Raw genomic sequence first — 27,283 nt, 5'->3', positions numbered from 1 at the left:
CTTCTCTGTTAAATCGCTGTTGGGTTGGCCAAAGTTCAAGCCGTTTGCCCTCTTTGTTGGCCGGAGCGGTTGCTGGATTACGTTGGCGCTCAGCCTTGGCTTGCCGTAGGGTTGACCGCTTATCCGCTTATCTTGGTGTTCGGAATCGGCTCGGTACGAAATGGGTATGATAGGAAATCCCATCAGTTGTCTTCTCTCATTCCTCATTCAGACTAAAACTTCTTGGCAGGGGGTAAATCTGCCCTGAAGCTGTTGATACTGCTTTTGCTGCTCTCTGGATGGGAGTGACCAACTTCGCCTGCTCAAAGCTTGGTTTAATCCTTCGTAAACAACTTACTAGACCTGTTGGAGCCTTTCCTCTATGTCTGGTGTCATCCTAGGCTGACAGCTCCAGCCCCTTCAAACTTGTATTTTTAGGAGGTGCTCTGGGAGGTGCCTCCCAGCTGTTCTCCTGACCCGTGCGTGGATTTAGAGGGCGCGTGTTTGTCCCGGCGCGTCGATTGTCGGAGCTGGCGCTGCGGCGCGGGGATCGATTTAAATCAAAGCGGCTTCAATAGCAGGCAGGAAACCGTGGGCTGAATAATTGAACTTAGTTTTGTTTTGCACATGTAGTCCTTCGTTATTGTGAAAGAAAAGGAGGGTTGTGCTGGCAACTTTCACTTTTCTAACAGGTGTCACGAAAACCTAAGTGATTACCTTGCTTCCTACGTATTTATTACGTTTGGGATTAGAAAATAGTTAATTCTCCACATATTTCCCAGCTGACTCCTGTTTAGAAATCATGTCAAGAAACATTTGGATGGCAACTGGGATTCAATTGAAAGCGCAGTTTTACTTGGCATTACGGCTATTGCAGTCATGTCAAAATGAGGTTTTTCTTTTAAAGTAAGCTGATTAAATACAGCGAGCCTTGTCTGTGAAAAGGAAATTTCACTTAATTTCTGGTTACCGTGCCCTTCAGAAACATAGAGCTGGCAGAGCTCATCAGCTTACTTTGGTTTCTATTCCTCATTTAAAAGCAAGAAACTGTTTTTCCTGCTGCCTGAATTCCCAACTGGCTTCTCAACTCTGGGAGCGGTAGCCATTGAACTGAGCTAAACAAGCCAAGTTAAAAAGAAAATGTTTGTGCTTTTGTGCTCGCAGGCAAGGAGGCGGCTTGAAAGACGGGCTGCCGTTTAATCGGGCACCGGTTCCCCGTGCCCACCAAGTGACTTCCACTAGTTCACTGGCTTGATATCCCTTTTCCAGGGTAAAACGCTTGCTGTGAACGTATCTTACTCGCTCTGTAGATTTATTTTCTGCTGGGAAGTGATGCTAAAGCTTTTATTTCCCATCCTCCCGAGTGGAATCTTAAGAGGACGTCGGCGTGAAGTCCTTCAGCTGTTTCGTGGCGGGATTTGGTTTGGTTTTCCTCTTGTGCCACCCCCGTTGGTGTTTTGGATGACTCTCTGAATATTGTTGGAGAGGAACTGCTAAATTTGCTTCTCCTGAAGGATGTACGTTCACGGCAGGATGCTCGCTGGGTAACGGGGCTCTCTGCCTGCTATTTTAAGCTCGTTTATCTTTTCAGATAATGCTTGCCCTGGCATCATTCATAGTACTCCTAACTTTTAAAGGCTTTAAATGTGAGGTAAGCATAGACCATCTACTCCTACTGAATCCTTCCTCCGAGCTCACGTGAGCCCTAAAAGATGGCAAAAGTACATCCTGGTACTGAAAGCAGCGGGTCTTGAGAGGATGACCGAGCTGCAGCATGGAAATGCTGAAGCTGGAATTGGTGCAGAGGATAAGGGATGGTTTGAGTTCCGCTGAAGGCAGGGCAGGAAAGGTGCCCCGCAGTCGCTCGAGCAGGAGCTTGGTCTGCAAAGTGAGCGTTCTCAACAGATGCAGCTTCTGCGCAGGAGTTAAAAACACATTGTGAGGAATGGAGCGGGGGGGGGAAAAGTCGGGAAACAAATCTAGGTATCAGCTTATGGCAACTCTGCATTTCTGGGTGTGTTGAGGAGCGGAATTCTCAAATCTTGAAGCAGGAAATGCCTGTACACAGCCATAACTGCTTTCTTTTCTCTCCTTTCAGAACACTTTTCCTACTCCTCTGTCTGGACTGTTTTCCTTCCTAACATGAGCCAAGCTTTGTCTACTTTTCACAATACCTGGGGAGAAAAATGGTGTTTTGCTCGGTGTGGGGATTTGGAATGGGGCTTTTTCTTTGTTCAGGTAGGGTATCTTAGGACTCAGGGCAGCAATTTAATATTTATAAAGTTTGTCTTTTTTTTTTAAAAAAAAACTTTTTTTTTCCCTGCCTGGGAAACCAAGAGCAGAACGGAAGATAGCTAGCGGGCTTTCAGTGTGATCTGGGTTGTATCGTCTAAAACAGGTCTTTTTCACAGCACAGTTTGCCTTTTTTTTTTTTAACCAGTTGTTTACAAATGCATAAATTACAAATGGATAGATTCAGGTAAAACTCTGTTTCGTAAAGCGCAGAGCATTTGGTTTTCATCTCTTCCCTCATAGTTTGAAATCAAAAGCACAAAGCACCCAAGGATCGATAGCTTCATGGGTTTATAGGCAACAGCTTCCTTGTTCCTTCATTTTTTTTGGGGGGACACACGAGTTGGAAATGCCATTTAAGCTCTGACCCCCAAAATGCTGAAGGAGGCTGGTGTAATCCTGCTAAATCCCCTTTGATTCCTGCAGGGAAAAGCAGGAGCTGTGCGTTCTCTAACCAAGACGAGTTGCAGCACTATTTCATCTTCGCAGAACTGTGGTGTTTTAAACTAAAAAGTATTGTAATTGGATCAAAATGGCCATGGTAGTTGTTAGCTATGTGCTATTGCCTTAAAATATTTGCGAGTTAAAAACAAAACAACGCCAAGACACAAAGAAACACTTCTACTTTGTACTCCAGAGATAATCTTGCTTTTTTTATATATATATCAGTAAAAAAAAGTAGAAGCCCTCAGTGCTTACTCTTCATTTTTGAGAGCTGTGATTTGTGTAAAATGTCGCGCATTCAAAGCATCCTCTGAATTCTTGGTAGCAGATCCTTTTGCTGTCCCTGCTCTACTTGCTAACTGTCTAAATGGATTTCTATGATCTTGAGATCCCCTTCCAGTTTCTCCGGTGTTCCCCTGTTGCACCTCCTCTTTGTGGGAATAAGAGGATGCAGGAAAGAAGGTAAAAGCCTGGAGTAGAGTTGTTCTGAAGGGCGACTTACAAGAGGATTTGGGCAGTACCAGAATCAGCAGAAAGTTCAGGTAAAGAGCCTGAAGGCTGAGGAAACCAGGCAGAAATTACTGCAGCTGGGGGAGATCTAAGGACATTCTTGAGCAGTGCTCGCAGAAAGAGGGGTTGATTTTGGGGTGGTGCTGTGTGCAGCCAGGAGCTGCACTCAGGGGTCCCTGTAGGTCCCTTCCAAACGGGGATGCTTCACGTAGGCAACCCTGAAGCAAGCCAGGTTGAACTGGAAGGAGAATCCAGCATTCGTGAGCACAAAGATCGGTAGGTGCTGGCTAACGGCTTTGTTGCCCTTCGAAAAGGCAGTTTTTCTTTACCGAAGCAGAGCCTACCCTATGTTAATCCATGCTTTGGTCCGATGATCAATGCAGGAAAACAGCCTGCTGTGAAAATTTACCACTGTAGATCGATAGCCCCCGGCTACCCAACTGTATTAAAGATAATTGATGGGCTGAGGGGATCTTGTAAACACTTGTTTGTCCCATCAGCATGTTTGCTTATTTGTTGTCAGTAAGGATACCTACGGAGCCGCTGGCAGCTCTGAATACATTCCTAGTTTTACTTGGGATTACCGCAGGATGTGCGTTCGTTTGTCTTCTAAACCACTCCAGCATCCCAAATATGATTAGGCATCAGTTATGGAAATGAATTAGTTGAAGGTTAATTTTATAAATTACTAAATAAAACCTAAGAAGCCTTATTTACGGTAGGTGAATTGAGATATCACGGAACACCCAACTAACTTTGGCCCCAAGATGACATTTTAAGGGATAAGCGATCAAGGTTATGCAAATGAGTGAATTGATCAAAAGTGGTGATTTAAATCACCCTGATTTACATCAGCAAGAGGGAAGCTTTGATTTAGATCATTGATTTTAATCTCGTTTTGGGATTGTACTTCCATTATCTTCCGAAAAGGTTGATTTTTTTCATTGCCTGGTAACTATTTGGAGCATGTTTATTTGCAAACAATTACAGCCCTTACGTTAATTTCTTAATTTCTTTGGGCAGGAGAGGTAATGCTGAACTAGCAGGGTAAGCGGGGCAGGAACGTGTCCTTAGGCAGGTACATAATTGAACAAATCCTTATTTAAGTTCTTAATATTTACATTTTCTAGAAGTAGCAAATGAGCTCTGTGTAGATGAGGCCTGGAACTGGAAGTGTAAGGGAAAAAAAAAACCCCTCTCTGTTCTGAAATTTGTTTTTAAACGTTGCTATCTTAAAATGCCAGTTAAAAAAAAAAAGACAGAAACATCTCAGAAATGTTTTACATTTGGAAACCGATTCGTTAAACAAAGAAAGCATTATCTGCAGCTAATGAACTGAACTGTCTGGATACCACGTCCTTCAAGGTTTGAAAGCTGACGGATCTTATTCTCTCACCTTGTTTTTATTCACAGATTAGAAGAGGGAAAACAAGCCTTCCTGCCTTCCTGCTTCTCTTTGTATTTTTTTTTTAACTCCCAGTTGGTTTTTCAGCTTTTGAATGAACAAGGCATTGAAACGAATTAGATGAATAAACCGAAATGAACAAAATACTCCTTATATGTGCAGAAAAAAAAAGGCAGAAAGTGGTTTAGCAGTTGAGACTCTGCTTCCTCCAGGTGTTTGTGCCGTACCTTTCACCCCTTCAGAGCTGATGTTCCCCTTCCTCCCTGACCTCCCCACAAGTCAGCAGTAGCTCTCTGCTGCTCAGCTATTTACGTGCCGTTTTTAATCCCGTTGTAGTGAGCTGTGCTTTGGAGTAGTTTCTCAAAATGTTTGACAAACGTTTGGAAAAAAAAGTCAATTAAAAATGCAATTTGAAATCCTTTTTGTCTTCCTTTATGAAATCTAAGATGCATACGGATATTTTCCAAGCATTTTTTAACGGTGAGTGCAATCTAGTTTTAGTAACCACGCTGAAAGACACATTAAGCCAGCTCTCAGCATGGACTACATGTTGAATGTCTTTCCTTCCTCTGAAGGACTCAACAGCAGATTTCCATCAGTATGTTTTTTATTTTTTAATGCAGAGGGTGTCTGGTAGAAAAGCTCAAATGGTTTGATGACTTTAAGTTCACAAGGCTAAGGAGGCGGGCAGACACAGTTCTGTCTTTCCTCTGATAGAATTTAAGTCTCTCAAACTTTTATTTTCTGTCCCTAAACCACAACACTTGCTGAAGCCCTAGAGCAGTTATAATGAAGATTGAGTAAGAGTGGATGAGAGATCGTGGTCTGTTTAGATTTTTCTATTATACTTTATTCAAATTGATGGGATGATGTGGTGATGAATGTCTTAAAGAGCTCCTTAATTCCTTTGGTAATTAAGTGTTTGCTTATTGCTCTGCGTTCTCAGGCGCTGCGTAAGTGGTCACGGTTAGGAAGAAAGGCAGCAGTTTGGGGTGAAGCTCCTGATGTCTCCCTGTCCTCCTCAACAGCATCAGAGCTGTGCTCAAGGACCACGCCAGGGTTTGCCTGGAAGCTCTGCAGGGCTTCCCTTTTTCATAAAGAACACCTATTAAAGGAGAAAATTCTGAAGAATTAGTCCCAGCTTAAAACAAATACCTCACCACGATGATTTACCAGCACTCTACCATTGAATGTGCCGTACTGTAAATCAAGGAGGAAAGTGAGGCCCCAACATTTTGTCACTGTTCTCGCTTGAATTCTGTATTGCCAGGTCGTTTGTTTGCTGCCATGTGTGTTAGTGATGCTGTGAAAAATAGCTTTACCTTCCGTCATTCGAGTGAGCGCTGCTGGAAGTGAAAAAATGAAACCCTTGCCGGCCTTTTTGGAGATGTTCAGCTTTGTTTAGGAAGTTAGGAAAAGTTGACGTGAACGCCAAGTGCCGTTGCTGTTCGGTTCTGTAAAACGGAAGGAGGCGGCAGAATGGTGTGTGTGATTTTCTGATAAACTAGAAACATCTGGTGTTACATCCTTGGGTGCTTATGTCCCGTGTCCTGGATTAGATTTTAATTTGCTTCTCTCTCTCAAAAAAAAAAATATGTAAATTGCACAGATCTGAAGACAAAGCGTAAGTTGGCGTCTGGTAGTACGTACATTTGGGGCATCCATTTAGAAAACAGACAAAGGGAGGCAGAATGGAAATAGAAAATGGGAAAGAGGAGTTGAGTGATAAGTGCTGCTCGCCCTTCTGTGTAACACAACGGCTGCTAGATGTAAAACAAAGTGGAAAAGGATACCCTTCGGGCCATGTGCCAGCTTGATAAAACACGAGCATTTCTTGCCTGTTTGTGTGCGCAACCCGATTCTCGATGCTGGTACAGGTCTGGTCCCCCAAAAGTGAGCCCGGGAGTGACAGATGAGCGATCTTTGCCCTCTGTTAATCAGGCAGCACGGGCTTTCTCTCGCTCAGTGGGACAGGCAACCGAAACCGGGATGGGAACGTGGAGCGGGAGCAGGACTGGAAACGAGAAGCTGGGAGGGTAATGCAGAAGCTGAAAATAGTGCGGCAAAAGGGTGAGGAGGTAACGTGGGTTGTGGGAGGATTTCTGCCCTGGAAGGAAAGGGTGAAGGGATTTGATGTGAAACCTTTAGTAACCCACTTGCCACTTGTGGAAATCACTTGTAAGGAAATGAGGAATGCTTTGTTTTCTGTGCCTTCTGTAGGGACTACAAGAAACAGACAACGTAATTTTCTGCAAAAAGTTGCTATTAGGAGAGTCCTTTCTAGCTGTGCTGGAATGCTGGAATAGCTCATTTGCGCAGCTTTAATATTCTGGTTGCTCGTCCCGGGGTTGCTGTAGGCTTTTCCTGCCAGTAGCTTCATCTCAATGCAGCAACAGTTATCTGTAAAGTCTAAGTGATCCTGCAATAAAAGGGCCTTCTTAATCAAAGATGGTAAAGTCGGAGACAGTCAGTGCTTTCAGCGTTGGCATCCTGTTCTGCTAAGGCAATCCCACGTAGGAGGAAGACAGACACAAAAAGTGATTTGGCTGTAATGCAGCAAAACAAATTCTGGCCAAATTGTGGACTTGGAGCTAATGGGTACACGGTGTTACTCTGCGAGCCTCTCGAACGCTGACTGGAAATCGCGGTGAGTTTTGTAGCCTGTTAACTACTCAGACTGTTTTGTTATTTCGAGTTTGGCTTCAGCCCGTGAAAAATGGGGCACTTTCATGCCTTGTATTTCAAAACCCAGAAGCGTTTTAAGAATATTAGAAGTAAATCTTAATAGATTACTTTAGAGCAGCCGTCAGGCTGTGATCTAATCCATTTATATGTATGCATGTGTCATCCCTCCCTCTTCCCCAGCCAACTGGATGGTGACTTACGGTGTCAGTTTTCTCCTTGTGGATGGGGAGCGAGGCTTTTCTGATGTAACATGTTTTACAATACATTCACGCGCTCTGGCTCGCCGAACGGCTGTACATAAATTGTGCCCAGGCCATTTAAGAACGTAATATCCCTACTGGGTCAGGCTGACGGTCAGACTAGCCCGGTACCCAACCTCTGATTACAGTAAAAATACTGCTTGCAGCAGCTCAGCCTTCTTGAAGAAGGGTTGATAAAGGAGGCAGAAACCTGCTCGGGGTTTCGGCTTCATGTCTTATGACTGACAGAGTTCGTGCCATCCGACGTCCCTTCTCCGCCCTGCCCAAATTTCTGGCTCTGTTTTAAGTTTTCTCCCCTAAGCCTGCTTTGCCTGACCTGCTTCCTGCAGCTCATCTGCTGGGCAGCTCTTCTCAATGCGACCACGTGCTGGTTCTTGGCTGATCAGTCGCAGGTAAGAGTGGCTCCGCACTGCTTTGTACAGGTTAGAAGCTGTAAAGATGTTAGACTGTAAAAATGTTGGACTCCCTTAAACCAGCCCAGATTTTTTGTGTTTGTGTGCCAAAGAAGTCTAAGACGAGCCTAAGTTCAATAAAAACACGCCTAAGCCCCAGTTTAACAGGTCTTAGGCACGAGCAGTCACTTGAAATTAACTGATGTTTGTTATTTACAGCCTCAAACATAGGGAAAAATGTTATTAAATCAGGGTTTAGCAAAGTGAAGGGGTTGACTTTTAAGGTTATAGGGTGTATTTATTCACTTTGTATTTCTCCGTATTTCTTTTTGCGCTTCCTATCCTTTGACTCTAGGAGCTAGAGCTTTAAGAAGAGCAAATGCTAACTGTGACTGAGGGCAGTGGGAGAGTTTGCTAGGATGTTTTACTTTCTGGTTTGGTTTCTAAAGGACTCTAGTCTGTCAGGTATCCCAGCTCTAGTTTTCTTCTTCAAATCCTAAAAGGGTTCATTTAGTACAAGTCCTTGGTGAGAACTGCAGGGGATCAACGAGCAATCTCTGGTCTTAAACCATCTCCAATGACCCAAGTAGCGACCCCAAAGGGTAAAAGCACAGCCTCTTAAACTTCAGGATACAGCTTGCTCAGTCCAGCACACTTTTCTTCTAGAGCCCATTACACCAAGTCCAGGATTCCCAGTGCCAGCAAGTGGGGACAAGATAAAAGCATCGTCCCCAAATTCTGGAGCTGATGGCCCGGGTTTGACAGCTTTAGCTGTGCTGATGGAGGGGAAGGATGATTTCTCCTGAAATAGTAATATTGCATAGAAGGCAGTGTTGACACAGTGAGGGATTACTTACTTCACTGTCCCCATTCCCCTGTTTCTGTAGGAGTAGCAATAAAAGCACCTTTATGTTACCATAAAGCGACGGGGGAGGTTATCCTAATACAATATAATGTAATCTACTCGAGTGCAGAGGCGTAGGGAATATTGGGCTGTAACTTCTCCCACTCCATTTGCTTGCTCAGATCCTGGAAGGGTTTTGTGAGCCGCCCAAATGAGGGGTGTCTTAGCCCCACTGCTGTCATAGCATGCGCAGGCTGTCCCGACATTCACCAAGCTCACTGTTGTGTTTTTTTTCCCCAAAGATTCTGCTTTTAAATTAACTGTTTTAAGATACTCTTTCTCTATTTGATGTCTAGGACCTTCTTATAGGTAATTGTCATCCCTTCCATCGTCTCTAGCTAAGGAAAAACAGATTTTTAAGTACGAAGTAAGAAGATCCGTCCAGTGTTGGATGGAGAGGGGAGAGAACTCACAACTGATGCATCCAGTGAACTTCCATTCACTTCCACCCTGAAAATGGTTTAGAAAGGTAGAAATTGAGGGAGAGGTGGAGTCCGTGGTCTCTAAACAGCTTCAGAGGCTGCTGCTCTGCTTTCTTCTCTAGAGGATCTTGCAGCAGTCTCATTGCTGTAACTTTGGAGGGTGTTCCAGGAGTGCTTTAAATGATTAACCTCAATTACAGGAATTTAGCTCTGTTTTCATGGTAAGCCGTGTTTAAGTGTGGCATTAAACTGGCTTAACAAACAGTATTCGTGTGGATGGGGGCAGAGATTTATGTAACTGGTGAGTCTGCCAACACGTTACCAGCTGGATGTAAAGAATTATCAAGATTTAAGCGATAAATGAAGTTAAAAGTGCCCCTTTTATATAAGTCAGTGTTTTGGATAATATTCCTAGAATTAACTGTAAAAAGAAAAAAAAAAAAAACCTCTCATCCCACTGTCTCCTGTGCTTGGCAGCAGAATTGTTAGTCAGCAAGAATGTGCAGAACTTTGTGAAAAAGTGTTTTTTAGATAATTGCTTGTTGCAGACTGTCTAGAGGAACTCACATTTTATTTTTGGCATGTTGCATTAAACAGTAGCTTCTGTATTTTAGGACTGATGTGTTGATTTCTGTATCCTCCAGTCCTCTGGTGGAGGTCCAATTTCCAAACTTGGATGCTTCTGTTGAGTAACCTCAAAACTTTCAGTTCTCAGATGGGGAGAGAAACGTTGCAAGACGCTACCCACCCAGCTCAAAGCAGAAGGGTGAGGTGAGGAGCGTGATCTTCCTGTAAGCCTTTATAGGAATGCATTAATTCGTCTCTGGATTTTGGTATGTATACCTCTGAGTGGGCTGAATTTCCCCGAGCAACATACGTGCGCTTTGGGAAGGCCAGGAATCTTATCTACAAGTTCACAATCAAAAGCCAATAAATGAATGGATTAAAAAGCCTTTCTTCTGTCCTTCTTGAAGTTGTAGGCTCGTAGCTTGTATAATTGTAAATGGAAACAGCAGCTTACTGCTGGCATTGCCACTTGCTGGTGTCTCCAGTACGCAGCAGAAATCTCAGACCTCTTTCAATGATTGCTGGTAGAAACTCGTTAGCGATGTGTTGCAGCAGCCCTTCGCTAAGGGCAGCAGGACACGGGGAAAGCCGTGCCTCTCTAAGGGTGCTCGGGGAGGACTCTGCCACATCTCCTGTACCACAGCAGCTGCAACAGAGAGGGCACGAGCGTGCATCCACACCACAGAAAGTCTCGGGACTTCTTTTAGTGGGCAACCATCTTAACTTTAATTCACGCCTGAATTATGCGTGTGTGTGAAACTGAAGGTCCTGTTTTTTTTCCCCAACAGCTCCTTGAGTGGTCGGGCTGAATGGAAAGAGGCGAATGGCCTTGAGATAGTTTGTTCAGGTTTAAAATGAAGTGTTTGGATAAAAATATTTCAATCGAAAGAGAGAGAACCTCTGGAAGCCTGAATGGTGACTTACAGAGAATCTTCCCCAGTCTTTGAACATACTTTGTGTAGCATGGAGCCGGAGTAACAGGAAGGCACGTCTAGAAATTATTAAAGCCAGGGCTGGAATAATTCTTCAGATGGTTTTTGTTCATCGTGTTATCACTGTGCAACAGAGTGGTCTGCAGCTTTGAAGGCAAGTCAGCCTTGCTCCGAGACGATCTCCTTTGAACTGCTGTTGGAGCTGGTAGGTGCCTGACCCCTTTGGAAAGGAGCAAGTGGCTGCCTTAAGGCCACTCGCCTGCATGAAAGGGTAGGGAGCTCAGCTCAGGAAAACAGCTCCAAGGAAACGCTCGTGCGAAGGGGTTTTAGAAAACAAGCTGTGTTTGGCTAAGGGGATGGTCGTGGGTTTTGTCGGTGCAACAGGTAGAGAAAAAAGGGCTCACGCAAACCCTGGACGAGGTGTTGCTTTGTCTGGGGAGCAAGAGGAAGCAGGTTAATACCTTTGGGAAGGTGAAATGTCTGAATGTGAGGATAAATGGAAGTCTTGCTCTAGTTTTGGGGACTTCCTTGCTGCTTCCCCAAGCATCAGGCTGGACCCTGCGTGAAGACCAAGCACCGATGTTGTTTGGTTCAAAACCAGCTCCAGCAGCTAAAGCATTTTCTGCTTATTTCTGCAAAAGGAAAAGCTCCGTCATCAATCAACTACGAGAAAGAACTGATGGCACCTCGGCCCGTCTTCAGTACGATGTTTTCTTCTAACTCTTCCCGTCCCCTTGCCTTCTGCGTCTCCGTTAGCAGGATTCTGCAAGAATTAGCATGAGATTTGAAGAAAGAAAGTTTTCGGAGAAGTTAGCAAGTGAAAATGGGTAGCCATAACCATGGTCTTCACTCCAGCAACAGCTATAATGATATGTGGGGCACATACATTCTAGCAGATGCTTCCCATTTAAACCACACTGGTTTCAGAGCAGACCAAATTTAGGATCTAAGCGTGGTGACCACAGCACTCTCAAAATCTCTAATTCCTTCTCCTGCCATTTGCTGTCTTTTCTCAAATGCTCAGCGAGACTTCTTTTTTTTTTCCTAGTTGTTCTATGGAACAGCTTTGATTTTTCTCACTTTGTGGTTATTTTAAGCTTCAGAAAACAATACGAATGTACTCTTCCCTTTTTTCCCCCCCCCCCTCTTTCCTCTGTGCTTTTATGAAAGCGGAATCTGTGTAGATAAAGCACAGTTGATCTGTTAGGGATTACTGGTTCCTCAGTTATTCTTTTGCTCTTGCATATCATGCCTTTATGTGGAAGAATATTTAAAGGTGCCGTGTAGAACAGGGAGATGAAAGATGCTTTGTGCATTGAAGAGCTCCGGTGTCACAGGAGTCCACCTGTTCTCCCGTAACTTTATTTTATTTTTTTTTTTAAACTGAAGTTTATTTAAAGTGAATTTTGCTGCTGGGTTTTGACAGCCTTAAAGGCTGAAAAACCGTCCCCACAGGTGGTGGCAGCAGCATGATGCCACGCTATTGAGGGCACGAGTGGAGGAATCAGGAGATGTGCCTCCTCTTCTCATCTCCAGCACGGGTCACCTTGAGCTGAGGAGCGCGTTGCCGCGGCTCAGTTACCTGGGGAGGAGATCACCCCAGCTCATGAGGGCACTGGAAAGAGTCGCTGCTCTCTTAGGAAAGATAAGGCAAGGATAAAGACTTCTTGCATCGTCATCGAGGCCCAGAGCTCATCTCGGGTCTACCGGAGATGGGAAGCTTTCGGGCGGTGATGTTCCCAAAATCTAAGAGTAACTGGAAGGGATTTTGTCTGAAATGAGCTGTGCAGGAACCAAACCGAACAGGCTTCATGGAGGTTCAAGAAGACTGTGTCTCCTGGTGTATCCTACAAGAACTCTTAGTAATTTTTCTGGAGAGTCAAGCTGGGTCTATACGCAGGTCTATTTAACGTAGCGTTGGGTGTCAAGCCGTGGTCAGTACGGGACAATTAGTGCACCTATAGCTTGCAGAGCTATCCATCTGATTAAGTACAAGAGGGAGTTTTCTTTTTGACCCTTTCAGGCTATCAGCTTAATTCCCAGAAGCTCCGGATTTAATTACCCATGTCATTACCACAACACGCATAGCTGCAGATTTTATTAATGGCCATAAAATTGTGGCATCCCCTTGGAAGGGAAGGCAAACTCGCAGCCAGCAGGTGCTTTCCCACGTCGCCTCTACTACCAGCGAATCCCACGGGTAGTGCAGCACCCCTCGTGTCCTTTGGTCGAGCGGCAGACCCTGCTTATCCATCTTACCCCCACTTTCCAGCTCACTTCCCAACCTGTAGTAATGCTCTTCCCTATTTCTGTCACCAGACTTGAGCGTTCTTGCCTCTATAACAGAGGTTTTACCATTCCCAGAGCCCATTTCAAAGTGTTTAGCAACTGTCTGACCTTTACACCTCTCTGTTTCAGGCTCCTCCTGCTCGCTGGGTTGCTTTTGTTCCTGTCCCTAAAATGTGCTTTAATCCATTTCAGCTCCTTTTCCCCGGATGATGTTTTATGACTTTGTAAATCAGCCTGAGTGGTACAAAATCAAATGCTTTCCTGAGATACTGATAACTTATGTCCACTGTTTCACTCTTGTCTAACCTAACGATTTGGTCGTATAATAAAAAGGATTTCAGCAGATTTGTCAGGCATGACCTTCCTTTTATGAATCTGTACAGAATGTCCTCTACTAAATTATGCATTTCTAAATGTTCTGCAATTTTGGCTTTTATCAACACTCCCAATACATTCCCACAGCTGAAGCTCTAGGAGAGCTCCCGCTTGAAGAGAATTCAGCAGAACTCCATCACAGCCCAACAACATTCATCAGTTTTTCAGGATTCTTTGTAATAAAACTTTCCCCCTCCTTGTCCTCGAGGTATTAGATTTTTGACTTTGGGATTAGCATTATATAGCCTTAGAGCTCTAGGCTGTAGAGCTCGCTCTCAATTTTGGTTCCGAGCTTGCTAAATAATTTCTTTTGAGACCATTGGTTTTCAGTTCACCTCTGCAGGTTTGGTTTTCTGGCCTCTTTCCTAAGGGGTATTTCAAGTTGCAGCCTTGCTTTGTGCTTTTATCTGAATATATACGAAGGGGGGGGGGGGGGAGGAGGGACACTCCAAATCCTTCAAGTGCTCTTGCTTAAAGCCCTTCTGCTCGCGTTTCTGCCTCCTTTGAACGTATAGCTTGCCACTTGGGCAGTTCCAAATACGGATTTCTCTTGGAGGTATGTTCTGACCCACCTACTTTGCGCTGCAGATATATTTAGCCAAGTTTTGCTGTAACCGTCGTGCAGTGCTGTCCCAAAGCTTCCCGTGTCATCTGCTCTTCTGCCTACCTCCTTCCCTGTTACCTTGCGTGCGTCACGAGCCACCTGCCGGAGTTGGGCATCTGTGGGCAAGGTTTTCTGCTTCTTGCATGGCTCTGTTGTGGCAGGAGGAAGAGGGCAGAGGCTGTGCAGCCTGATTTTCCCCCTGTGCTGCTCCCTGACCAGCGCAGCCTGCCCAAACCTGGCTTAATTCCTCCGTCTGCAGCGAAGATCACGAGTTCCTGAAGTCCCCGAAGTTAGGGATGAGGTCAGAAATGGAGCCTTACAAAATCCCCAATGCTCTGATTATGAGTTTTTAAGCAAAAATGTACGAATGTGTCCATGTTCCTTGCCCCTAAGACTGGCTGCTACAAGGCAAAGGTGCTGCTCAGCTGGGCTGGGAGCAGCACAGGTTCCTCTACTTGGATCGTGATGCCAGAGCAGTCTTGGGATGGGATGGATGCCTTCAGCCCATGGGGACTGGATCTGTTTTAGCCTGTGCTCAGCCTATAGCAAAAGAAGCTCTAGAATGCCCATTGGGCAAGTGTCCACCCTGCATCTACTGGTTTTTGCAGGAGGAAGTTGCCAAGTTGTGGAGATAAATAAGTCATGATAAGATTAGGGCAGACGCTGCGTTTAATGGGGTGACTTTTCTTTAGAAGGCTAGAGTCCCTCTCCCTCCTCTCCTTTTCCTGTTTGACGTCATCTAAGATGGATCCCGAGAGTGAAAAATAAATAAATAAACCATGTAAACCTGCGCCGAGTGAATCACTCATACTAAATTTAAACCACTTATTATGGGGAGGGAAAAAAAAAAAAAAGAGAACTCGGATTACAGGTTGAGCAAGCATGAGCACATATTTCAGCGTGTATTGCCGTATTTATAATTGCCAAACTACTGATTTCTTGGAACTCTGCTATTAGCATTGTTAAGCAGTGTTCCAGACAGTCGCTCGTATAAATCCCCAGGAGCGTGTTAAGCAGGAGAAGGACCTTGCAAAAATATTGAGCCGAGAAACGATCCCGATTTGGGGGGATGCTGCCTGGGCTGAAGGGCTGGGCAGGGGAAGGAAAGGTGCTTGCAGTTAGGATGTCCTGCTGGAGCATCGGCTTGAGGTTTGCTTGAGTGTTTTGTGAAGTGCTTAGGAGTTTAGTTATCTTCGGGACAGAAGCATTGGAGCGTGTGAGGTTTCTGTACAGGGCGAACTTGCAGCGGTGAGGCCCCGTACTTTGCTGATCACTTGCTGTCCTTCACAGGCTGTCCAGGCAATACGTAACCACGTGGAAAAACACCTAAAAAGCCTCATTTTCACGGTCAGGTATCGTTCCTTTTCCAGCATGCTTTTCCAAACAACAGAGCCACCCAAGTTCCGGGGTATCTTAAAGACTTAATACTTCTCTTAAGCTTTATGTAGGAACTTGGTATTGGTAAGTGATACCACGTTCCCCTTAATGCTTTTCCGTGCCGTACAGCAATGCAAAACTAAAAGATTTTCTCTTCCATGCATGTTCCTGGTACTAGTGATCATATAAAATATTTGCAGCAGATAAACTTCTGGTTTCTTGTATTAGGTCAGCAGCTGAGCTCTCTTTAGCTGAATATCCAGGCATCTTGCACTGGGCATTTTGGTATTCACGTAGGCTCTTGGCAGTTTTCTGTGCCTGCCAAGGGTTTGCTGTGCCCCTATCCTGCAATTAATCTCCCTCTGTCAAGTGACCTGGTGCCAAGCACAATTTCTGGAATTCTGCTAAAAGGGAAGATCTGGAGGCCATAATAACAATGGTTTCTTTTTTGTTCCGAGTGTGAAGGGTTGGCCGTGGCGTGCTTGGTCTGCGCGGTGCTGCCTGCGTGTTGCACTCGGACGGGCTGCGGTGTCCCCCTGTGCCCAAACCCTACGTGGTGCTCGCAGAGCTGGCAGCCCTGGGGCACCTCGGGAGGTCTAAGGGAAAGTCAAATTCTGCCCCAACACGCCACGTAGTAATTCCTGTGAGCAGATCTAGCTGGTGAGAAGCTGAACCGAGGCATTATTACGGCCACAACCCAAAGGTACTGGCTGCACGTGGGCAGGCCTGGAGATGCTTTGCTTGGTGCAAGCACTTCTGCTGCTTGTGTCCTGCACCAGAGGTCTGCTTGCAGACACATTACACTTGGCAGCGTCGAATCTCATGTCAGCTGGCATATCTGTTGCTACTACGGAAATCGGTTAAGGTAATTAGCATTAATTGAGATCTCTTTTGAACGAGCCCCTCGTTTATTGTATGGTTGGCTCAGGCTTGGATTTGAGAGTTTGGCAATCTCCCATCCCCAGTTTTGTCCAGATGAAGGTGTATAACTGTACATATCCAAAGAGTTCAAGGTATAATCCGGACTGTTGGCGTGCAAATGCCTTGAATCTTGGTTCTCCATCGGGGTGTGACTTTGTGACAGCTTCTGCTCGGCTGCAGGGTCAGACTTTGGACAGAACCCCTCAGCTGAGAGCCACCTTCTCCTTAAATTCTCTCCCCCGATTGACCACCTCTTCCTCATCCATCTCAGTGCTCAGCCAGACTGATCTAAGTGGATCAGGACCTGTTTGATCACTGAGGCTTTGCAGCAGCTGCCGGCTATCCCTGTTAGCCAGGAGTTGGGTGCCTTGCTGTCATTCTTCCCCTTTAGGGATTGACTTCTAATTGGAGGCACCAAGGCTAACTCAATTCTGGTTCCAGGCAGGTTTTTGACGTGGTTGGAGGGGAAAACGTACTAAAATTCAGGATATATAACAGCATAGGTGCTTAGTACATTAAATGCTGAAGCTTACTTATAAGAAGTAATGGAAATAGAACCTGGGGTCTGCTGGAATGTGTCTGGAGATGGGTCTTGAGGACAGCATTTCATGTTCCAGCTGCCATTGAGGACAAACCAATACTAAATTGCATCTTTCTACTGGGACTGCTTTGCCTTTTATGCATCTCTGGGACTTCTGGAATAGCTTGTTTTTTTTTTTCCAGTGAAAAACGGATCGACTTGCCTGCCTTTCTGGAAACCTTTGGGGAATTTGGGAACTGATTTTGTGACTTCAATCTTTTTGAAGAGAGGAGCAGCTTCTGATCTGCTTCAAAATGGAGCCTGGCCTCCAGCTTGCCCCCTGGGCAAAGCCACTACATTTGGTTAAGGGTGCTTCTTTTGTGTGGGATTGGGAAGGGAAAAGGGAAGAGAAATAATAGCCAATTGTTTCTGTGGAGCTTTGCTGCAGGGCGTGTTGTGGAAGTGATGATTTACTCACATATTTTTTTTTAAGCGCACCAACTGTTGCTTTCTTTATCATAAGATCAAGATGTATTTTCTAAAGAGGAAAAGGCTTGTTTTGGTGGTTTTCCTTCAGTTAAAGAGTTCTGAGGGAGAAGAAGATCCTGCCAAAAAAAAAAATAATACTGTAAGCTTGGCAGGATGCTCCTCCATTCCCTCACCATAATCCCCAAATGATGCTTTCTCCTGCATCGTAGTGTAAAGGGCTTGGTGAACCCTTGGTTGGAGGTAACTTCTGAGCAGTTTCTTCACTAGTTTTTGTTTGTGGAAAACACGCTCTCTTGCTCCCTTTCGTCTCTTTCTGATTTACTGAGGCAGGTTGCCCAGAGAGGTGGTGGAGTTTCTGCTTGGAGATATTAAAAACCCGTCTGGACGTGGTGCTGGGCACCAGCTGTAGGTAGAACTTGAGCACGGCGGGGTTGCGGATGACCTGTGGATGTCTTTTTCAGTCTCTTCTGTGATTAGGAGGTCACGTCCTTAAGATAAGGTCTCTGTCCTAGCAGCTCGTGCCTTGTTACCCTCTGACTGAGCCAGCATCCTCTGCTCAAACTGCACTTTGAGGTAACCCAAAGCTGCAGCATTGCTTAGCAGTGGTGCTTGGCCAGAGCTGCTCGTGCGCCTTCCTTAGGGTCTGCACGATACCTTGCGTAGGATACAGATGAGTGCACTAACTTAAAGCAATAATATTTAAATAACTTCAACCCTAGAGACCTAAAAGGCAACGCCGACTGCGTGAAAGTGGATGCTGCGCGCTGCCGAGCCACGGCGCGTGCTTGCGAGGTGACAGGGCTTAGAGAAGGTTCTTAACCTTGCTTTCCAGGGCACAAATGTAACACATCCTCGAGTCATATGGCAGAGCGTTTTTATTTTTATTTTTTTCTAATAGGCCTATTTTGGGAAAATGGGCTAGAGAGTCCTAGATTAGCTTTAGTATTTTGGACGTTAGTCCTACTTTTGTACACGCACCCAGATGAATTTTAAGTTTTGATACAAATACAGTACCCGGAGTTTTAAAAGCCTGGATAAACAATAGCCTGTGTGAACGTATCCCAAGAATAAATGACTCTAAGCTAGCAAAGAAAGGCTTAACAGGACCTGTTGTCTGGCATCTGAAGCCAGACAGGTTCAAAGTAGAAATCAAGCACAAATTTTTAATGGGGAGGGCGATTAACCATCAGAAAGAACTGCAAAGGGTGTGATGGTTCCTTGGTCTCTTGCTGGCTTTGAGGCAAAGATGTCTTTCGGACGTGAATTAAGCCAGTAACAGGTTTGCGTTGCTTCACATTGGCTTCAGCGTAGAGAGGGTGAATTGGCTGGAATGAAGTGGCCCACATTTGTAGAAATGCACGTAGGCACTCATCATTTCTCCTTCCCTTCACCATCCAGTGACCAGGTTTATGAGGAAGCTGAAACTTGGTTCTTCAGCATGTCAGTAGCATAAGCCTGGGGCCTGTGTCCTCAGGCAGATACCACTGATACTCTCCTGGGTGGCTGGAAGCCCAGGATTTAGCTTCTCTGTCCGTATTTTACATTGACAAAGTGGTGATGGTTCTCTTTCCCAAGGACAGAAGGCTCTTAATTTATTTGTAAAGCCTTTTTTAAGAACTTACTGAGGGAGGTATTAGTGAAATACAAAGCGGTGCCGTTATTTTGTACTATGTGGCTCACTCAGAAATTAAAAAGGAAAATCAATTTCTTTTCCCAATAAGTGATATGAGCCTCGTCTTTACCAAGTGACTTCCTTGCTTCTGCAGAGTGTGGTGGATCAGGGTGAACTGTTCTTCAAAACATCTAATTGCATACAGTGAGAAATGAAGAAAACTGAAGTGGATCCCAAGAATGTATTAAAAATCTAAACTAAAATGAGAATGATTTCATGTCAAGTGAGACAAATGCGGAGTTGATACTCCACTGCTTCACACATCCACTTGTCCTTGGCACCGAGAAAATGAGATTTTTAATATCTGAAAAACAGATTGCCACAAAGACTCATCCATTGTAAATTTAAGCTACCTTTATAGCAACTTAAGCCGGGGACAAGATTGTTCATTACAACCGATTCTACAACTGTGGCCATGACTTCCATATTAATATTGAATTTTTTTTTATTGTCTGCCCCAGGAAGGAAGGGGAACAGGTAGTGTGTTATCCCTGGGTTAGCAGATAATGTATTTAATGAATAATGCGGAAAGGGCAAAGGTTTGTGCGTTCGTGCTTGCATATCAGCCGTAGGTTGTGGTGACACCTGTGCTGGGATTAAGCCCGGTTTGGTGCTTTGCTTTATGCTGAAGTAGACCGAGAGGAAGAGGAGTATCGATGATCTTCTAATCACCATTCGGCGGTGGTGGTGGAAGTGACGCTGTTTTGGGCTGAAATTTTTCCCTGAAATTCTAGGTGAGGGCTTGTTTCTTGTCTGAAATCACAAAACCATTTTATTTAACCTTTCATAGGGGTGCAGAGAGAGGGGGTATCTCTGTACCACCAAACTTCAGATCACCATTGAGCCTAAGACTATTTGTAACCCTTTTCAATAGCTGCCATTCTGTTCTAGCAGCAGATGTAGGAAATGCTGGTTTCTTCTCCTTGTCTAATTTCATTTGCTTTTGCAATTCCAGCTGCCGAGGCAGACCTGAGGATTCCCTGAGCTGCCTTGCAGTGTGGGCTTGTCTGTGAGAATTTACGACTGCATCCAGACTGTAAAAGTGCCACCTCAACCTCTAAAGGAGCAAAAATTGAGAATGTCTCTTATTTTCTCGTGAGCATTCTCTTTCTGCTGAAATTCTACCATCTTTTTTATCTGCACTCACAGATCTGGAGCATCTTGGAAAAGTTCCTTCTCCCTGCTCTGTCCGCATCCCAGATCTGGGCTGGATCCTAATAGCCCTTCATTTATAACATCTGAAGCCTGTACCTTTTTTTTCCCCCTTCCATTAGCATCACTAAAATCATTGTCCTACCTTTGTCATCTCACACCTGAGTTACTGCAGCCTTTTCTTTGGCTCTCTATATCTCATCCCCTCGTGTTCCAGTTTAATGCTGTGTTTCATGATGATGGAAGGTGATCTTTTCTTTCCTTTGTGGGTTTTGTTCTCTGCTCCTTCCACACTCCTTGCCCTCAAAGCACATCTTTCTCTGCGGAATCCAGTTCTCTATCACTAGCCTCTCTGACCTTCAGAAAGTTTGTATATATTTAAATCTAATTTGTTCCTCTTTGGAAAACAAAACAGTTCTCTGTATTAAACTCAGAAATTGGCAATAAGTCAACTGCATGATCTCATTTTTTTTTGTGCCTGCTTCAGGGAAAATCTTTTAAATACTGCTAACAGATTTAACTGAGAAGTGTTTTGGTGTAGAACTATCTTTAAAAGGGTTAGGGTGGCTGAGACTGCAAGGGACCTGCGTGTTTGTCTTTCCCATCCATTGGTTCTCCCGGGTCAGGTTCCTCTCCTGGGCCACGGTGTGTGACCTGTGGTGGGCTGGGACCACGCATCTCGTCTGTGACCTTGCTCTTGGCAGCCTCCTTTCCTGGAGAGCGAAAAGGCAGCTGGAGACCTAGATGTGGGCCAAAGGAATTGGTTTGGAAGTGGCAGCAGCCAGCTCCCTTCCCTGAAAACACTCAGCTCATGCCTTTGCCAACCTGGGTGTGAGCAACAGGGGGGGTGGCCTTTAAAGCCGGGCTGGAAGGTGGTGGCCAGATGCTGCCTGCTGCTCCTTCTGGAAAAGCTTGTTGTCCCAAGTTTTTCACCAGAAAATCAAAAATTCTCATAAATAATGTGTGTGTACTTAGTGAGCCTGGTATAGGCTGTGTACGCCCAGTGGGCTCCATCCAGAAGAGGTGCAGTTCTTCCCCGAAGCCTTATGCAGGTTCTTGGGTGCGATAAAGGAAGATCCTCGCTATAGCATTTGGATCACGTTTAACACTAAGAAGAGCCAAGGAGCGTCCAGCCACGAGGCTTGGGAGCTGATATTGCATACAAACCCTTGTTGGAGCAGAGTAAACTATTCCATGTAAATCCCCTTGCTTCTCTACTCAATTACTTTCTATTCCAGCTCACGTAAACCCAGAGCCCAAAACGTAAATACTCTCTCCAGATCTTTCCACATCTGCCTGGATCTAACATCCAGCCTTTCTCTTCCCCGTTGGTTAATAGTTTGACTTTCGAAGCACTTTCAGTCTGTGTTAGTTTGTGGAGAAAGACATCAGCAGCGATAGCTGAAGAAATTTCTATTAGGTCATTCCTTTTCGGAACATAGTACCTGTCTTCTGAGCTCTTTGCGGATGTTAGCCAAATAATCCTTTTAATAGCTTTTGTGAGTTAAAAGGGTAGGTAACTGTCATAAGGCTAAATGATTGCACAGATTAATTTACTTGTGGCCAAAAGAAATCAATTGTAATTTAAATTTTTGTCTGTGGACTGATTACGCTACCAGACATCAGCTTTCTCCTTAGGAATCTTCCAGGTACATTGAAGCATATGTCTGCGATTATATAGATCATACGGGTTATGTGGATCTGGATTAGTTACAGATTATCAAGAGCAATGTGAGTCATCATTTCCAGGTTTTAATCTGCTTCGTGTACGCAACCTCAGAATACTCATCTGGTTGGCCTTGTTTAGATCTGTAAAGCGTTCATGTGTAACATGAGTCACTGTAGTCCATAGGGTGGTTGGGTACAAAGGATTATTTACCGGGCTTTAAAACCACGGGTCTATTGCAAACCATGGCAAAGCTTCTACTGAAGGCAAAGGGAAGAAAGTGGACGAGGCTTTAATGGTTCACAGAATAAAATATAGAAATTGAAAGAAGAAAATTCAGTGGTTCCAGGGAGCGTTTTTCTTAACCGTGTTTATATTTAGTGGTTGGTATACATCACTTTCAACAGAAGGTGGATTTGGGTGATGGAGAAGAATCCTCCAGAGCCCATCGTTGTTTTTCCTACTGGCAAGTGAAGTGATTTGAGGCCACTGCCTGGTGAAACTGCCAGAAGGCTGCCCTCTGTAAGCTGGTTGTATAAATTGTAAGCCAGATAACAAGAAATCAGAATTTATCCTTCACAGAAATACCTAACGTTTTTATATCTTTTGTGTCTTACAGGATGGTGAATAACACTGAAGACCCCCAAGAGGCTTTATAACGTCCCATCCCCATGTAAAGTATGCTCAGAACTTTTCCAGTAGTGTAAGTACAAGCTAAAAACAAAACAGAAGGATGGTATCTTGAGAGATATTTTTCTGTTAATTTGTCTGGAAAGAGCAGAGAAGTGGTTGCAATGATAATCAGCACTTTGCTAAGCTGGATAGTTCTACTGGTTTGGCATTTGTTTGACGTTTAGACCAGCAAGCAGTAGCATTAAATTCTTCGCTTGGTCTGGCCAATGCTTTATTTCTACTTCTACTTTTGTGTTACTGAAAGAGAAGGAAAATTATGCAGTGCTTAGAAACATCAGCCTTGATCAGAGAAAAGGTACCATTAAAAGCTGGAGTTCTCCATACATCTCCTGAACCATACTACAGGGAGACCAGAGCTGTGTAAGAGAGCTGAGCACCACCACAGACTTGGTGAAAGGAGATGAGTAAGCCCTATAAGTTGTATAGCAAAGGAAAAAACAAAACAAAACAAAACTAGCATAGCTAACATTAGCATTAAATGTGTTGGTTCAAGCCACAATTGCTGAATTATGAATCCCAGTGAAGTTGTCTAAATCTCATGCTTGAATTTGGGCCTATTCATTTGTTCTTTTAAGTGTCTTACTGAATCTGGAATGTAATCGGTATCCATCCTGTTTTCTTCAATAAATAAGCAAATGAATTCCAAGTATGAAGCTTGTCAGGCTGAAAGGAGCGGCTTGTCCTGTACTGTGCTGTCATCCATCTCTCTCACTGAACAGTCCTATATCACTGTTCCCCATATCTCCTATAGGTATGACTAAATGCTTGTCCAGTGGCAAGCAAATTCTTGAGGTGCTTTGACCTCTTGGCTTCTGACTGTATCTTCTGTCAGACTGCGTTAGAAAGAGAAGTCCTGTCTTGAAAAACAGAATCAAGAAAGTGCGTTGCCATGAATGCAGTCAGAGTTGTCCCAGATGGGTTATTTCAAGGATGAAGATAATTCAGCTAGCACATGGACATTCACAGTGCAAGTGGCAATGCAACCATTGACTTTTCTGTAGTCAAAGCAAAGAGTAGCAGCTGACAAGAGAATGGTTTGTGTTCAAAACTGAACTACGAATGTACTTCAAGCAGGCTTCTTGACACAACCATTAATTAGTTATTTTCTGTTGCTGGTGACTTAGTCTTCCACTGGAAACTAGTGGTTTCTTACCCTGTTGACAGTCCCCTGAGTCACCTCCTCTTCTTTGTTTTAGCTGGAAATATGTTGGATTTCAGTATTAAATAGCCAGCGCTTGAAATCGTAAAGATCTAGTTCACAGCAGGAAAGAAATCTGGAGGTAAGGCCACACTGCCCTGTGCATCTTCATTATGCTGGTAATTCAGAGTCTGCAGAGTGATCTTAGAGCTCCTCTGTGCTTTGTAGGAGCACGAGGACAGTCTGGCAGCCTTAACTTTGAATCAGACTTCTAACCGATTTCCAAGCAATGAACTATATAGTCTAAATTTCCCGTGCTTTAGCCAGATATTAGGTGTGTTCTGCCCCTGTGCAGTTTTAGTAGGGTATCACATTACTCTGCTGCTTTCTGGAATCACTGTGGCACATTGACGTGCGGTGTTAATCAGCTGCCACCCCCATCAGAAAGGTAGCTGGTTTTTTTGATTGATTCCAGTGTGTGTGCAGTTAATACAGTCATCAAGAATGCAATATAGGTATAGGTGAATGATTTCCGACTGGGTGAAAGCTGGGGTGAAGCTATTTGGAGGGGGTTGGAAAGTATTAAATTAGAGGAAGTGGCCCAAGATGACCCAATTCAGTTTAAAGTTTCCAGATTGAAACATAGATATCTTTTTAAAAAGAAAAGTCATTAGAGAAACAGAGTAGTATCACATCCCCCAGCCTATAATCTATTGTGAAATGATGACCCATCATGTGTATCTACTTGTAGTGACTATTCAGAAAAAAAAAAAAAGTATGCATGGGCTATGTAAAGCAGGAACACAGCTACAAAATCTGCGGTGAAGATCAGAACTAAGATGCAGTTTGCAGTTTGTTTTGATGAGCCCTCTAAGCAGGAAAGAGTTTCTTCAAAGTAATAAGCAATAGTGTAAGAGTTTTAACTCAGATACCAAATAAGATAAAAATGGAACAGCTGATATAGCAACTGCCCCCAGTTGTGTGCTCACCTCTCCAGCAGAGGTGAAGTAGGTTATAAAGCACTGTCTGAGGCATTCAATTTTCAGGCCAAGGTTTTAAAACAAGCTGAAATTAAAGTTGGTTTACATTAATCAATCAGGCTTAGAACTGCCATGGTTAGAGGGTAGTTTGGTTATCCATACCCTGGGGCAGCATTCTCTGTCAGAAGAGCAAAGTAGGCAGCTGGCTGCAATTACCATTTCACCTACCTAATTTTTATCTCCAGTTGGATGAGAGTGAGTACTTGAGAGGAATTTGAGGCATGATGTGAACACAAGAATCTTGATTTTGGTCTCACAATAATTATTTATTTATCTGAAACTAAGTCCTTTCTGTCACTAATGCAAGTATATCTGCATTGGTTCCTTCATAAATATAATGAGAGCAATTGTACCTCACAGGATCACAATGATATACATTAATTAATGCGTGTTAATGGTAAGATCTGGCCATCAGTATTTAAGTCCCATGTTTCAAGGTCTCTTTCAAAATACGATTTTGGATGGAACTGGGCAGTTTTAGCATTGCCACTTAAAGTTTACCTGAATTGTCAGGCTGGTGCTTATGGATCTAACTGCCAGCAATGACAGAGCTGTTTAGGGAGTGAGTAAAAGTCTGCTGAGTGGAAAGAAAATCAGGGTGAGTAATGCAGATGAAAAAAGGACTGGGCTGAAGTCTTGTCATCAGTTAGGAAAAACAGCACAAAGAAAAGAACAAGTATATGAATGATCTCAAAATTGGCATGCTCTGAAGAACAGCCATTGGATTATGGTGGCGTGGAAAGTCACCGTACGGCTGACCTGTGGTGACTGTCCAGCTTCCCTGAAATGTGACACAGAGCACATTAATTAAACCTTGGTGAAAGAGGCTTCAGCTAACTTGCTGTCTTCATCTCTCATCACAACAAGGTATAGTGTAAATAGCTGGTGGCTGTAGAAATGTTCAGTTGACATTTCAAGCTTCCGTAACTGAAAGAGTGTCTTGTCTAAGCCTTTAGTTTTAAGATAAACCAGATGACTTAATCCATGGTTTCACAGGCAGCTAACCCAATCTAACAGGGACTAAAAGAAATCTTGTTCCCTGTATGCCTTCCTCTGCTTTTGGCCAGGTTGTCCTGTCCCCATCTGTTGGGTTGGTGATAGCGATCATCAGAGCCTTCTCTAGGCTGATGCAGCTTGCTTACTGAGACAAGACAAGTAGCTATGGGTGGTTGGTTAGTTTAATTTCTTGCTGGGTTAGTGAACTGAACAGGTTTGTGGAGATTTCCCCCAAGCTATGCAGGAAGGGAGAAGAGCAGGATCAGCCGCTGCTGCAGGGATCTAAAATCATAAAATACCCTGAGCTGGAAGGGACCCACTCTTGTTGTTGTGTGCTGGGAAGTCAGCTCACCCTCCCTCAGACATCTGCACCCTCAGGACTTGTGTCTTGAGGTGTTCTCCTCCTGCTCTGACTAGGGCATAAAGATTTAGATTTATTATAAGGATGCAAACTGCGTCTTCTCTATGTCATATAAGAGGAAATCTCTCTAGCTTTGGTCTGGGCTACGTGAGAGATGTCTGTTACTTTAAGAGCATTAATAGGATGTGTGTTTATTTTTAAAATGCTTTTAAGTAAAACCGTAATATGGAAGCAAATGTAGCCAAAAGCCTTTTTTTTTTTGCCTTTAGGTTTTATATTCTTCAAGGAGCTGCTGGTAAGCTATGCCTGAGTTGTTCTCCAAGTATAATGTCTGTCTTCACTAAGACTGAATGAATCTCAATAAAACTATGCTTGCGGACTGTTTTCTAGTGGAGGAAAAATTTGCTTTGTAGTTGAACACAAAATTAGGGGTAGGTAAATTTTAGGTATTTGCTGGTTTTTGACTTTAGTTTTCTGAACTACCTTTTTTTTAAGGAAGTTGTTGATTGTTACTGCTAGTGATAGATCCTGAGGGAGAACACAGGTGCCTGTAATACTTCAGAGTGTCTCTTTCTCTTTACATGTGGAAGAGGGGTGGTGGAAATCCTGGTGACGGCATCCTTTAAAGCATGTCCTACACCTTGTCATATCTGATGCTACAGATGGACCACATAGAGTGACTGTTTGTGTGGTGAGAAAATGCTCACGTTTTGGCCAGTCGCTTGGTCTCCCTTCCTGCAGAATGCCTTTGGGCCTTGGAACAAGTCATTTCATCTTGTCCGAAGGCCAGTCCCTTTCTGTGAGCTCTCAGTCTCAAAAATCAGCATAGTATTGATTTCTTGTCCGTTGGTCCCTGGAAAGGTGTTTCCAGTATTCAGATATTCCAAGTACCAAACCTGATACAGAAAAATTCCGAGATTTTCATGTTTTTAATACAGTATTGGTCAAAATCTGCAGGAAACAGGAGATGACATTGTATCCCTGTAACCCTGACAGCAAAAAATACAGGATTTGCCAGTTTAGGGCCTTGTTGGGTAGGCCCACATTAGGTAGGCCCATGTCTAGGTTAGGCCCATGTTAGGTAGGCCCATCTCTATGGTTAGACCCATGTCTCAATTGGTAGTGGTGTTTTATTTATTTTTATTTTATTTTATATTTTATTTTGTTTTAATTATTTTTTTTTTACTAGAGCAACTCT

The 27,283-nt window shown here is 44.0% G+C and overlaps 1 protein-coding gene across 15 annotated transcripts in view; it reads left to right on the top strand.

Moving 5' to 3' along the window:
- Positions 1 to 27,283, top strand: part of HMBOX1 (homeobox containing 1) — a 104,474-nt gene that overhangs the window by 17,681 nt on the left and 59,510 nt on the right. For 14 of the 15 annotated variants that reach the window (XM_035322857.1, XM_035322872.1, XM_035322866.1 and 11 more), the window contains one exon: positions 22,477 to 22,560. In XM_035322857.1, the coding sequence (XP_035178748.1) occupies positions 22,538 to 22,560 (23 nt within the window). In that variant the 5' untranslated portion in view covers positions 22,477 to 22,537. Of the gene's footprint in view, positions 1 to 22,476; positions 22,561 to 27,283 lie in introns of those variants that run through there. The other variant, XM_035322863.1, reaches the window with a different exon arrangement.

This window comes from Oxyura jamaicensis, chromosome 3 (assembly GCF_011077185.1).
Source record: "Oxyura jamaicensis isolate SHBP4307 breed ruddy duck chromosome 3, BPBGC_Ojam_1.0, whole genome shotgun sequence".
NCBI lineage: Eukaryota > Metazoa > Chordata > Aves > Anseriformes > Anatidae > Oxyura > Oxyura jamaicensis.
The sequence above is the reverse complement of the archived record's forward strand: the minus strand, read 5'-3'. Positions and strand labels throughout refer to the sequence as shown.